The sequence below is a fragment of the Notolepis coatsorum genome (genome assembly GCF_963971535.1).
Source record: "Notolepis coatsorum genome assembly, chromosome: 16".
Lineage (NCBI taxonomy): Eukaryota > Metazoa > Chordata > Actinopteri > Aulopiformes > Paralepididae > Notolepis > Notolepis coatsorum.
Window position 1 is genome coordinate 1,904,064 of NC_140180.1, and position 12,564 is coordinate 1,916,627.

The 12,564-nt window shown below is 44.3% G+C and overlaps 1 protein-coding gene across 1 annotated transcript in view; it reads right to left on the reverse strand.

The window, feature by feature from the left end:
• LOC311242562 (caspase-3-like) overlaps positions 1–11,421 on the reverse strand; it is a 34,699-nt gene extending 23,278 nt beyond the window's left edge. The window contains exon 1 of the mRNA XM_084331533.1: positions 11,325–11,421. Coding sequence (XP_084187659.1) covers positions 11,325–11,391 — 67 coding nt within the window. The 5' untranslated portion in view covers positions 11,392–11,421. The remainder of the gene's footprint in view (positions 1–11,324) is intronic.
• Between the last annotated feature and the right edge of the window lie 1,143 nt (positions 11,422–12,564).

Sequence of the window (12,564 nt, forward strand, 5' to 3'; positions counted from 1 at the left end):
GGCACACCCAGTGATGAGGGCGATACCACACACTGCCATTTTTGTAGTCCGGCTGGACTTGAGGCACAATTTCTCCGTAGCCACTGTCAATCACATGAGTAAGAAAATCTGTGTACTCATTTTGGTAGTCCTTATTCCATTCACATTTTATTTTCGGACTCTGAAGGTGCTGTTCCACAATGCACCTGTTGTTTGGCATGGTGATGTCATCCATTTTAAAAGGCAAGTCCATGCAATAATGTCCTTCCTGCATGCAAATAGACTTCTCCAAGATCTCCATAAAACTTGGGCCCTCTCTTGACATCTCCTGCTGCTCCTCCAGTGACTTCTCGTTGAACTCTTGGTTGTACTGAGAGACCAACAGCTCCTCCAGTTTGACAATGGATGTCCTATTGGCATATATGGTCGAGCAGCTTCTCTGACAACCATTATTACCCCTCAAAGGACCGTTGACGACCCACCCCAATAGGGTCTTCACGGCATAAGGTCCATCACCTTGGCTGTTGATAATTTCCCAGGGTTCCATGAGTTTTGATGCATTAGCTCCAATCAAAAGTTCAACATCGGCGTCCAATTCTGGGATCCTGATACCATTCAGATATTCCCATTTTTCAATATCTCGCTGAGTAGGGATGTTACTCTTTGAAACAGGGATTGTTTCATGTGTGAACGTTTCTGGGAGCTCCATAAAGTGGTTATTATCCAACTTGGACACTTCCAGTCCTGTAAGGATTTGGCTTTCAATGACCTTTTCTTGACCCATAGTGCGCATAAGAATGTTGGTCTTTGTACCCTGTAGATTCAGCTTCTTCATAAGATGGTTGGTACAGAAGGTTGCTGTACTTCCTGGGTCTAAGAAGGCGTAGGTCTGCAGCACTCCATTTCCTTTCTTGGATCTCAACTGTACTGGAACAATGGAAAGGGTACAGTCGTGGTCTCCGGCCCCAGTACAACCACATGCCTGAAGAGACACAAGTGCACTACCGACTGGTGTTTCTTGTGACTTGGTCAATTTGTCGTTGTTGTGGACATGCAGAATAGTCGGGTGTTTAAGATTGCATTCATCACAGGTCAGACGACTTCTGCATTCCTTACTCATGTGGCCAGACTTCAAGCATCCAAAACAAATTCCTTTTCCTCTCAGAAAATCAATTTTCTCCCTTTGAGAAATCGTATTCAGTTTAAAACACTTAGAAAATGGATGTGACTCTTCACAATAGAGGCAGGCCTCTGAGGACAACTCCTTAGTTACGGTAGGCTGCTTTGGCATCATGTGCACTGTGGGCACAGTTTCAGCTTGGTTGGTTGCGATGGTTATTGCAAAACCGCTTCCTTTAATGCTGCTCCTGGGTAGCGGCGCGCTCTTATCTACAGGCTTTAATGTGATGCTTGGTCGTGCATCTGAAATGTCACCAAAAATGGGATGAGACAATATTTTGACTTGTTTCTCCAAAAAGTTTACCATCTCTGGGAAGGTGGCCCTGTAGCCTTGCCGTTCTTGTATCTCACAAGCTGTAGACCTCCATCTTTCCTGCAGCTTGTATGGCCATTTCATCATAACATTCCTCATGTTTGATGGAACGTTCATCTCCTCCATGTACTGTATCTCTGTTATAGCGTTGCAGCACCCTCTTAGGAACAGCGTGAACTCCTGCAGCACCTCTACATCCTCTGCTTTAACAACAGGCCAGCGAAAGGCTTTTTCCATGTAGGCTGTTGCTATCCTGTGCTCATTACCAAAGTGTTCTTTCAAAAGACCTTTTGCTCTTTGATATCCTTGTTGTGGTGGCATGTGTAAGCAGCTTCGCACCAGCTCTCTGGGCTTCCCCCTGGTGTACTGCTCCAGAAAATACAAACAGTCTTGATTAGGGATGCCCCGATCGATCGGCCACCGATCGTTATCGGCCGATACTCAGTATAAATATGCAATCTGTGAATTCCGATAATGAGTCATATTCGCTGATAGCGGAAACCGATCAAGCAGCTCTCACTCGCTGTCTGTCTCAGACACACACGACCTGCAAACTGCCGCTGCTCCTCCTCCCTAGCCCCGCCCGCCCCCGTGTAGAGTTTGTAAACAAAGAGGTGCGGCTCCTCTGCTCGAGTCTGTAGTGCATTCGACCTGCGCTAACGTTAGCTACCTAGCTATCGTTACTGTTTAAACAAAATTACCCAGTCAACTATTCACGTTTAGTAGGCATTGTCTAACGGTATTTAGCCGGCTAGCTACCGATAGCTCCTGATATCAACAAATGATCCAGAAAGTCTAGTAGTTCATGTTCATACCTCAGTTAGCTTGCGTTAGCTTGCGTTAGCTGACGTTAGTTTACTGTTCAAAACGAAATGTCCCATTGAACTAAAGTTCTGTCTTAACGTCATCTAGCCGGCTAGCAGTAGCTACAGATAGCTCTTGATATCAATTGTATGGTGACTATCCAAACATTCTGCAGTCACCGAGAGACTAACACGGGGAAATAATGGTACCTGCCAGACGCGCCGCTCGCCACATAACCACGGATCCAGGATACTGTGTTTGGTTAGTTTATTGTAGTTAAAAACAGTTCATATAGTATCAAAAAATAGAATGAGTCACGGTTTGATTCATCATAGTGTAGCGTTCGTGCGGTCAGCAAAGTGTGACTTCCCCGTTCACCCCCTCATTGTTACTGTTCCCGAAACCCGCAGGTGAACAGCTGACTTTACTACTACGACACCACGTGACCCATTTGTGAATGACGTGATCAATGACGTGACCCTAACAACCCGAATTGTGTATACCTGTCACCAACATCAATGTCTTATAACATTGATTTAATGCGTATTCGAGCTGAGGGCTTGCTGAATGTGAAATGACCAAAGCACTTAACGTTACCAATGGGGTCCCGCTGCAGCGCCGGAGAATCCTTTTTGGAGCTGGAGGCTACTAGAGTACACACAGACAGTGGAGCTGTTTGCAGATAGTGAGCATTTTGACTTGTTGCGTGGTGGCGATGTCTCGCAGATAATACAAGTACAAGTCTAATTATATAATATATATATTTTATAAAAAATTTAAAAAAACTTTATATAAAATAATTTTTAATTTCTTTTTAATCAAAAACAATCGGATCGGTATCGGCCGATATGGCTCACGACGATCGGTGATCGGTATCGGTGGCAAAAAACGTGATCGGGGCATCCCTAGTCTTGATAACTGCATGTTACCTCTTCAACACAATGTTCAAATGTCCTAACAAAGGAAATGAAGTGCAATGGATCACCATCAAATATGGTTATATCTCTTTTTGGTAAAGTAGATAACATTTGCTGTTGAATGAGCAATGTGGTGAGTTCATTCTGCCTTTGCATGATTCCACAAATGGCATCCTGGTCCACTGTATTCTGCACTGCAGCGTTCTGTGTAGGCTGTCGTTCCTGTGCAGCTACTGACCTACGAGGTGCAGCAGTGGAGGCTGTGAAAGCGTTTTGAGACTGATGCTTTAGAGTAGTGGTGAGAGACGTCCCAGTGTTTGGTTGCCACTGTGGCATGAGAGTAGTATCCTTTGCTTGTGGAATTCCATGATGTTGTACTTTCTCCTGAAAGTGTGTGTGCATATTCACCTTTGGTCGCACATCATATGTGGAAAAGATAGGTGGCGCTCTTGAGCCTTGATCCGAAATCAGGGTGTTCTCCTTCGGCACAAATGCAGTTGCCTGTAGGTTGAATTGAGGTCTCAGCTCTTTAATAGATTTGCTCAGGTAGGAATTCATTCCATCTGAAAGGGCCTTTCCTCCAACAGCACTGCCTTCCAGCACAGAAAGTCTTGCAGTAACAACAGCCATTTGTGTATCAAGCTCCAGTTGCTCCTTAACTTTTCTGAGTTTCTCTTGTTCCTGTCTGAGTTTCTCCTCTTGTGCCTCTATTTCATGTTTCCTTTGCAGAGCAGCGGTTTGCTCCATTAAAGCCGCTTTCTCTGCCATGGCATTTAAACGTGCAGATGCAGTACTAGAACCTGATGCTCTACTGGCATTGCTTCTTCTGCTTGACCTTTTACTAGACACATTAGACGCACTGTCTCCAGCTTTAATTTCCTCATGCAAATCAGATTTAATTTTTTCCAATTCAGCATTATCATCATTGACCTGAAAAATCCCATTTTCGCTCAACCATGTTGATACTTCATTTACAAATGTATCATTTGTTTCCTTTGTTGCATAAAACCATTCGTCCTGCTTTCTCTGCGTATCCTCAGTTGTAGGATACTCAGTCATCAATGTATTATGTGCCTCAGAGGCAACTTGACATAGAGCTTTGAACTGTTTTAGATTTTGGTGCACAAGATTTACATTGTCATTGGAAACTAGAAGAGTGATGATTTCCCTTTTCAATTTCCTTGCTTGTGTACAATATGCATCTCTGTCCGTTTGGAGCCTTTCAATCAAAATTGATAATCCCTTTAAAGAAGGCTTTCTTATTCTTGGCTCACAAACATTTTGCCCTTGGCTGGGCTCCACAATATCATGACGTAAACTCATTTTTGATAATACGTACTGTTCCTTTAAGAGACTGGAGTCTCTCTCGTGAAAAAGTCAATACAATAACAACAAAACTTTCAATGCTGCTGCTCCATTAGCAAGCAACCCAGTGCGATACACTAACCAGTCCTCCTTTGGTGTGCTATCTCGGGATGATGATCTTTATCCAGATTCCAGAAGCAGCATTCCAAGCCAGGTTCCAAAATCCTCCATTTGTCCAAGTAAGATCGGGTTTTTACTTGTGTAGTGGCTATCTTGATGTTCTGATAGACGCTCGGTTGGGTGCGGGGATTCCTCGTCTTTGACGCGCAATTAGAAAAAACACAATGTCGAGTCCGTGTCACCTGCCGTTGGGTGAAGTAAAAGTTCCCATTTAATTGAAGTATTCAACTTAATACATGTGATGAGCCAAACAATAATTTCTGCATAATGCTGTTAATAATACTGAAAACGAGCGAGGGTACGTGCGTGTGTTCGTGCGGTAAAAACCGTGAGATCTCTCCGTCACCCATACCTAGATACCTTGATTGACATAGCATACACCTGTGCCTTTATTCAAAACCTATGCGCTCCGTGCTGCCACCCAGTGCTCCGTGCTGCCACCCAGTGATTGATTGATTGATTGATTGAAAAGTTTATTAACAGATTGCAGAATGGGTACAGTACAGTACAGCTCAATACATACAATTGCTAAGAGGATGCAGACCTGAGAAAGACTTTCGTCTTGTTTCCATCAGGGTCCCCCATTTTCAATTCATCATATGACACACATGACATACAGATAGACAGTACTGCTACATCTATACATTTATGACATACCAGATTTTCAAATACAGTACTGTTTGTGATACTAAAAAAATCCAGAAGAAGAGTATATACATTTGACATAGAAACTGTGCATTGGGGGAGGTTGGGTAGGTGGGGTGGGGCTGTACATTGGAGGTGGGGGGGGGGGGGTTGGGTAGGGGGGGGGGGGCAGGCATGCGTTGTTCATGGCACGGGGTACCACTCAGTGGTACCTCACTGAGTATTAAAGATTTGAGCAGAAGCGCGTGCACGCACATGCACGCGCTCGCGAGAACGCGCTGCGCTCGGCTCGGTTCGTGTTTACCTGCCGAGTCCCGGGCCCCGGCGCTACCTCGCATTATCATAACAATAGCCGCTATAGGCTGGTGTCTTCAACCAGTCTGGGACTCTTTGTGATGTAAATATATGGAACGTCCCAAGTTGCCGCTGCCCACAGAGTGCACCGCCGTCCAAAGGTGAACGACGGCGAACGAAGGGCCAAATCAAAACAGCCGTCAATTCCGAATTGACAACTGTTTTGATTCAACCCCCCACCCACCACCACTCACCCCCGGACAACAACACACTCTGCAAACAGCAGCAACCCGGGACATTCCATATCTACATCACAAACTTCGGGACTGAGTAGATAATTAATTAATCTTCTCTTTATTTTTATTATTTATATTAAAACTGAATCAAACCATAAACAAGGTTGCCTGTTGGGATGTTAGATCCTAATGTGAAAAACTGATTTTATATGTCTGCACTTTATGTGCTCATTTTATGCCTGTCTTAATTCTGTTGTGAAGCACTTTGAGCTGCAGTTTCTGTATGAAAGGCTATACAAACAAAGTGTATTATTGTGCGCGAGGGAACATATGCGCATGCGCGCGGGGCCGCGCGTGCGTGTGCGCGGCGTCATTATCCTGCGTGGCGGCTCAGCCCATAATAACAACGCAACACTGGGGGGGGGACACTGTACATTGGAATACTGACATACATTTGACATGGAAACTGTACATTGGAGGAGGTTGGGTAGGTGGGGTGGGGTTGGGTGGGGCTGTACATTGGAATACTGACAAAGCCATGCTTGGTCTTTATTGTACAACTGGGTTAGGACATTTGTAGGGGCCAGTTTTGAATTGCAGTCTCCCGTAGGTGTTCTTTGAGAGTGTTTTTGAAGGTGGGTAGTGATTTACATTCCTTTACAGCTTTGGGTAGGGCGTTCCACATTGTTGTGGCATAATTGCGAAACGTGTTTAGTCCCTTGTTTGAGCCGAATCTGGGTTTTACATGATTTGTGGAGCTCCCTCTGGTGTTGTGATCGTGGTATTCACTGACCTTTGGGAAGTATTTTGACATGTACATGGGTACCTTGGTCGCGTAGTGTATCTTGTAGACCAGGCCCATTGCAAGTTGCTGTACTCTGTTGTCTACTCTAAGCCATCCTAGGTTGGCAAAGTGGGCAGGGGTGATGTGGGTTCTAGGAGTAAGGTCAAGCAGTAGTCTGACTAGTTTGTTTTGAGATGTTTGTAATTTGGTTTTTAGTGCCTTTGAGGTGCTTTGGTACCATGAGGTGCAAGCATAGTCGTAGTACCCTTGAATGAGTGCTCCTGCCAGAGTCTTCAGGGTATTCTTGTTTACCAGGGAGGAGATCCGGTACAAGAATCGAGTTCGTTGATTGACTTTTTTTATTACATTGGATGCCATTTTGTCACAGGAAAGATTAGCCTCTAGGATGGAACCCAGGTAGGTAATTTCATCTTTCCTTGTGACAATATTGTCACCCACTGTAACTGAGAAGCCGTCTGTTTTGCTGAGTTTGTTATTTGAACCGAAGAGAATGGACTCTGTTTTGCCCATGTGTAATGATAGTTTGTTGTCGGCGAGCCATATGCAGATTTTGCCTAGTTCCGAGCTGAGGGTTTTTTCAACCTGTAACTTGTTCTTGTCAGAGACCAGCAGGGCTGAGTCGTCCGCAAACAGGAACAAGTTGCAGTCACAAGCTGACGACATGTCATTTGCATAAATTAGGAACAGTAGTGGTCCTAGTATGCTTCCTTGTGGAACACCACAGTTCACTGTGAGGGGGGGGGATAGGGTACCGTTTACCTCCACCATCTGTTCTCTCCCCTCCAGGTAGGATTGTATCCAGCTCACTGATAGACTATCAAAACCAATTGCTTTTAGCTTGTCAATCAGAATGGAGTGATTGACAGTGTCGAAGGCCTTTTGTAGGTCTAGCATGACCATGCCGCAGTATTTGCCCGCGTCCACCTCTTGCTTGATGTGGTCGTTCAAATAGAGAAGGCATGTGTCAGTGGAGTGGGATGTTCTGAAGCCAGATTGGAATTCGTAGATTAGATTTTTATCCGTAAGGTACTTTTCGACCTGTTCGTATACTATTTTTTCCATGACTTTCGAGATGGATGTAAGGATAGAAACAGGGCGGTAGTTGCCTGGGTCTAATTTGCTGCCCTTTTTGTGCAGGGGTGTTACTCTCGCTATTTTGAAGTCCTTGGGGACGTGTCCCTGTTTTATGGAGAGGTTTATTATGTGTGTGATGACTGGGGTGATGGCGGCTGCTGAGTCTCTGAGGAATTTGGAGGGGATGTTGTCATGGCCAGTGGCCTTGTTCGGTTGGAGGGCGCTCAGTTTATTGAGTACCTCATCTGTTGTTACCATTTCCAGTTTGAAATCGTCTTTGTGGACGCCTAGGTTCTTGTAGTATGCTACTATGTGTTCTACCCCATACTGCCCTGAGTGGGAGGGTAGTTTGTTTACCAGTGTTGTGGCTATGTTTGTGAAGAAAGTGTTTAAGTAATTGGCTACATCCAGTTTGTCTGTGATGAGCGTGTTGTCCGTCTTTATGTTTATGTTTGAGAACCTGGTTTTAAGTTTTTTACTGCAGCCTAGTTGATTATTGAGTAATTTCCAAAGTTCACGTGGTTTATTTTTGTTTCTCAGTTTTGTCATTGATGAAATTTTTTTTTGCAGTTTTTATCATGGAGTTTACGTCATTTCTTAGTCTGTTTCTTTCTAGTTTGAGTTCAGTCACGTGGGCTTGGAGTTCACTGCTCGTGCTTTTGGTAAGCTTTGACTGACTTTTATGAAATTCAGAGCATTTTTTGTCTCTGGCTTTCATAGCGGTCAGTATTTCAGTGTGCATCCACGGCTCAGCGCGATTTTTTACCCTGGTGGTTCTTAGGGGGGCCATGTTGTTTAGTATTGTTGAGAATTTGGTTTTGAAGCCAAGCCAGGTTTCTTCAACCAGTGTACCATTGAGTTCATCTGACCAGTCCAGGCTCTTCAGTTCAAGGTTAAAGGCCTCGCTAGAGTACGTTTTGAGGTCTCTAGATGTGACCATTTTGTGACAGCCAGCCTTTTGCTTTGGCTTTTTGCGGGAACAGAATATCATATAATGATCACTTAACCCGCATGCTATCACCCCTTTATTGGAGATCATGGACTTGTCGGAGGTCAGGATGAGGTCAATGGTAGTCTGGGTTGATTCACACACCCTTGTGGGTTGGGTGATTAGCTGGCTGAAACCGTGCAGATCAGAAAATCTACTGAAGGCCTTGAAGACGGGTGCTGCTTTACGTAGCATATCCGTGTTCCAGTCCCCAATAAGGATTTTTTCTACGCCCTCCACCCCAGTTAAGCACCCATCAAGTGTGTCATAAAAGCCACTCTGTTCTGGTGGTCTATAGATTGTGCCTATTAGTACTGATTTTGCCCTTTCAAATAAGATTTCAATCCATACAGTTTCAATCTCGTCATGGTTAAGGTCAGTACGGTTGCTGAATTTGGTATCTTTGTGTATATACACACAGACACCACCTCCACACTGGTTCCTATCCCTCCTGATGATTGAATAGTCCTCGATTTCTATCTCTGGATCCTGAACAGATGAGTCAAGTTTTGTTTCTGTGAAACATAATATATTAGCCTTACCGTTTAAAAACAAATGTCTGATTTCAGCCAATTTCGGTTTCAAGCTGTTAATGTTTAAGTGAAATATGTGAAGTCCATTTGAGTTTGTTATTTCATTAATGTCGTCAAGTTCAAATTGTTTTTCCACTGTGGTGTGTGGTTGATCTTGTGGCGGTAGGTGGTGAGGGGGGGATGGGGTCCTGTGTTCATTGATGTTAGGAGGGGGGGTGGGGATGATCCTTTGTCCTCTGCTGGTGTCTGTATTGCTCGGTGTGAAAGCCCGCGACGTGGGGGGGGGCTGGTCGCTTTCCACAGATGTGTCTGGAAGTCCTCCATTGTGGGGGAGGGATGAACTTAACAAACTACATTCTAAGCACAAAAACCATCAAATAGCTCCTACACCATTAGATGTAGGCCCGTCCTCTATATCTATCCACTCGTTTATAGTTAACGGGTACGTTAAATTAGACTAATATGTCATTTGTTGGTGTTGCCTAGCTTGTTGATAGCCTACTCCATTTAAAATTCCATAGCAACGAGACATCTTTAGGAACAATTTTTTCTACACCAAGTTCACTGAAATCAATATAAAAGACCCCAGAATTGTCTGTATTATTCATCCTATATTTTCCCCCGACGCAACCTGTTGTATAAAAGCAATAATACACTCGGAAGCCAGTGGTATGTCGTGAATATTTACGGCTGTGATGCCTACGCCACTGGAGCTTCACCCTCATGGCTGAGGGCGCGTGACAGTCGTGGCAATATGCACGACATACCACTGTCTTCCGAGTGTATTATTGCTTAAATATAACACCCGAAGTTGGGAGTGTGCTGATACACACTAATTGATATATTTTATACCTAGTTTAATCACCTCAAAACTCTTACTGTAAATAATATATTTTATATTACTACTACTACTTATTGTTACCATTCTTATATGCATTTGTTTCTTAATTGTGCACTGTCGACTGTCGAGTCTGAGCTCGAAACACAAACATTTCATTTCACTGCAATGCCCCTGTATCGTTGTGTGTTTGACAAATAAAATAACTTGAACTGTACATTGGATAAATGTATATGAATGAATGAATGAAAACTTTATTTAACAGATTGCAGAATGTGGTGCAATACAGTACGGCTCAATACATACAATTGTTAAGGGGATGCAGACCTGAGAAAGACGTTTGTCTTGTTTCCATCAGGGTCCCCCATTTTCAATTCATATAGACATTTATGACATACACAACATACATGACATTTATGGCATAGGGACATATAGGTATTTAGTACTGATACATTTGTGACATAGGCGGTATTCAAATATACAGTACTGTTACCCCTAGATCCTGACAGAGTATATACATATGATGGGGAGGGGACTGTACATTAGGAGGGGGTGGGTGGGTGGGAGGGAAATATACATACGGCGGGGAGGGAATATATACATGCGGTGGGGAGGAGACTGTCTATTAGGAGGTGGTGGGGGTTTTGGGCATTTATGGTGGCCAGTTTCGAATTGCAGCCTCCCGTAGGTGCTCTTTAAGGGCGGTTTTGAATGTGGGCAGTAATATTACTATTACAGTGCTGTACTTGTGCTGTGTATAATGAAGGGTGGAAAGAAAAAAGATGGAAAATGTACAATGTTTACAACCGAAATGTTCAACCAATTCTCTTCCTGTAATAAAGAAAGTAAAAAATACTTTTTTTTTTTTTTTAAACCACAACACTCCGAGTGCTTGTCTGCACTTGTACCGTCAGCAAGAGGAATTCCAGGACGTTTATTGCGAATTATTGTCATTCTGATGATGAGTGACTTTATTGTAAGTCTGTGTTTATCAAAAACTGTAATTCTTCAAATTCCGATGACTGACTTTATTGTCGTTTGTGTTTGTCAGAGAGCTGAACACCAATAATAACTTGAAAGTGAAACTCTTCGACCAGTCGTTGCCGACACGAATCACCACAGATCATAAGACACGTTGTCCCAATATGTACGTTATTATATCAACACAATAATACACCCGTCAACTGTCGTGCTGCGACAAAGCACAATAACATTTAGCATGAAATAAAGTTACCGTTTTCAGTTGAGGTCTGCGGGCGAAGAAGGCTCAGAAGAATCTGATCATCCAGCGAGGAGGACATGCAGAGTTCTTAGGAGTAACTTTCAGCCAATCAGGAGGCGCGCCGCGCGTGTGGGCGGGACAAGTGAGGAATGCGCTGCCTCTAGGAATGCGCTGCCGTCGGCTTCTTTTCTCAGCTTTTTTGTGCGGACGAAAGTTGAAACTTTCTGAACTTTCAGAGCGATGCGCTGGGCTCATTTTCAGACAACCAATCACAGCCATTCACCAAGTATGGTCTTGTCAATAATCCAATGTACAGTGTTGTTTGTACAGTTGTACAGTGTCCCCCACCCACCCCTCCTACCCAACCCCCCCCCCCCCACTCCTACCCAACCCCCCCCCCCCACCCCTCCTACCCAACCCCCCCAGTTTTCATTCATTCATTCATCTACCACTCTGTTTGTAACCTGACACCGGAGCTGCCTGCCTGTCTGGCTGTCTCCCACAGACCATTGAGATTCGCGACAAAACTAATAATAATAACTACACGAATACACTACTAAAAAGCTAATAAAAAGCAAAGGGCGAACTGTGGTGTCAGGCAATAACTATATATATAATTAATATACAATAAAGTTATTCAAATATGCTATAATATGTGCAAAACCGCGGCATGGCTGTAGATTTATTTCTGTCATCTACAAGATGCGCTGCAAGCCAGCGCTGCCGGCGCACTCCCAGCATGTATCAGCGCAGTTTATTATCAGCCTGCGCAGCGATCAGTTTGCCAGCCTGCGCGTGCGCGGTCTATTTACAGATTGCATTCACGGTTTTTGTGATACTAAATCCAGTGGAATGATTAGATTTGTCCCGATCCATAGATATGCAACATGGCTATAATAAGGTCATTTAGGGCCCGCGTCCACCTAGCGCATATTTCTCCGTGAAACATGCTGGGAGTGCGCCGGCAGCGCTGGCTTGCAGCGCATCTTCAGAAAGTTTCAACTTTCGGCCGCACAAAAAAGCTGAGAAAAGAAGCCGACGGCAGCGCACTTCCTAGAGGCGGCCGCATGCGCTCCCTCCCCATTGGAATACATTGAAAACAGATGCGTGCGGTCAGAAATATGCGCCAAGTGGACGCGGGCCCTTATATACAGTGGTGCGTTATTGAAATCATCTGGGGTGACACGCACCACGTGCACGCGCGCTCCCGCGAATGCGCATTTAATGTCCCCTCGCTTGGGCACAGACTAAA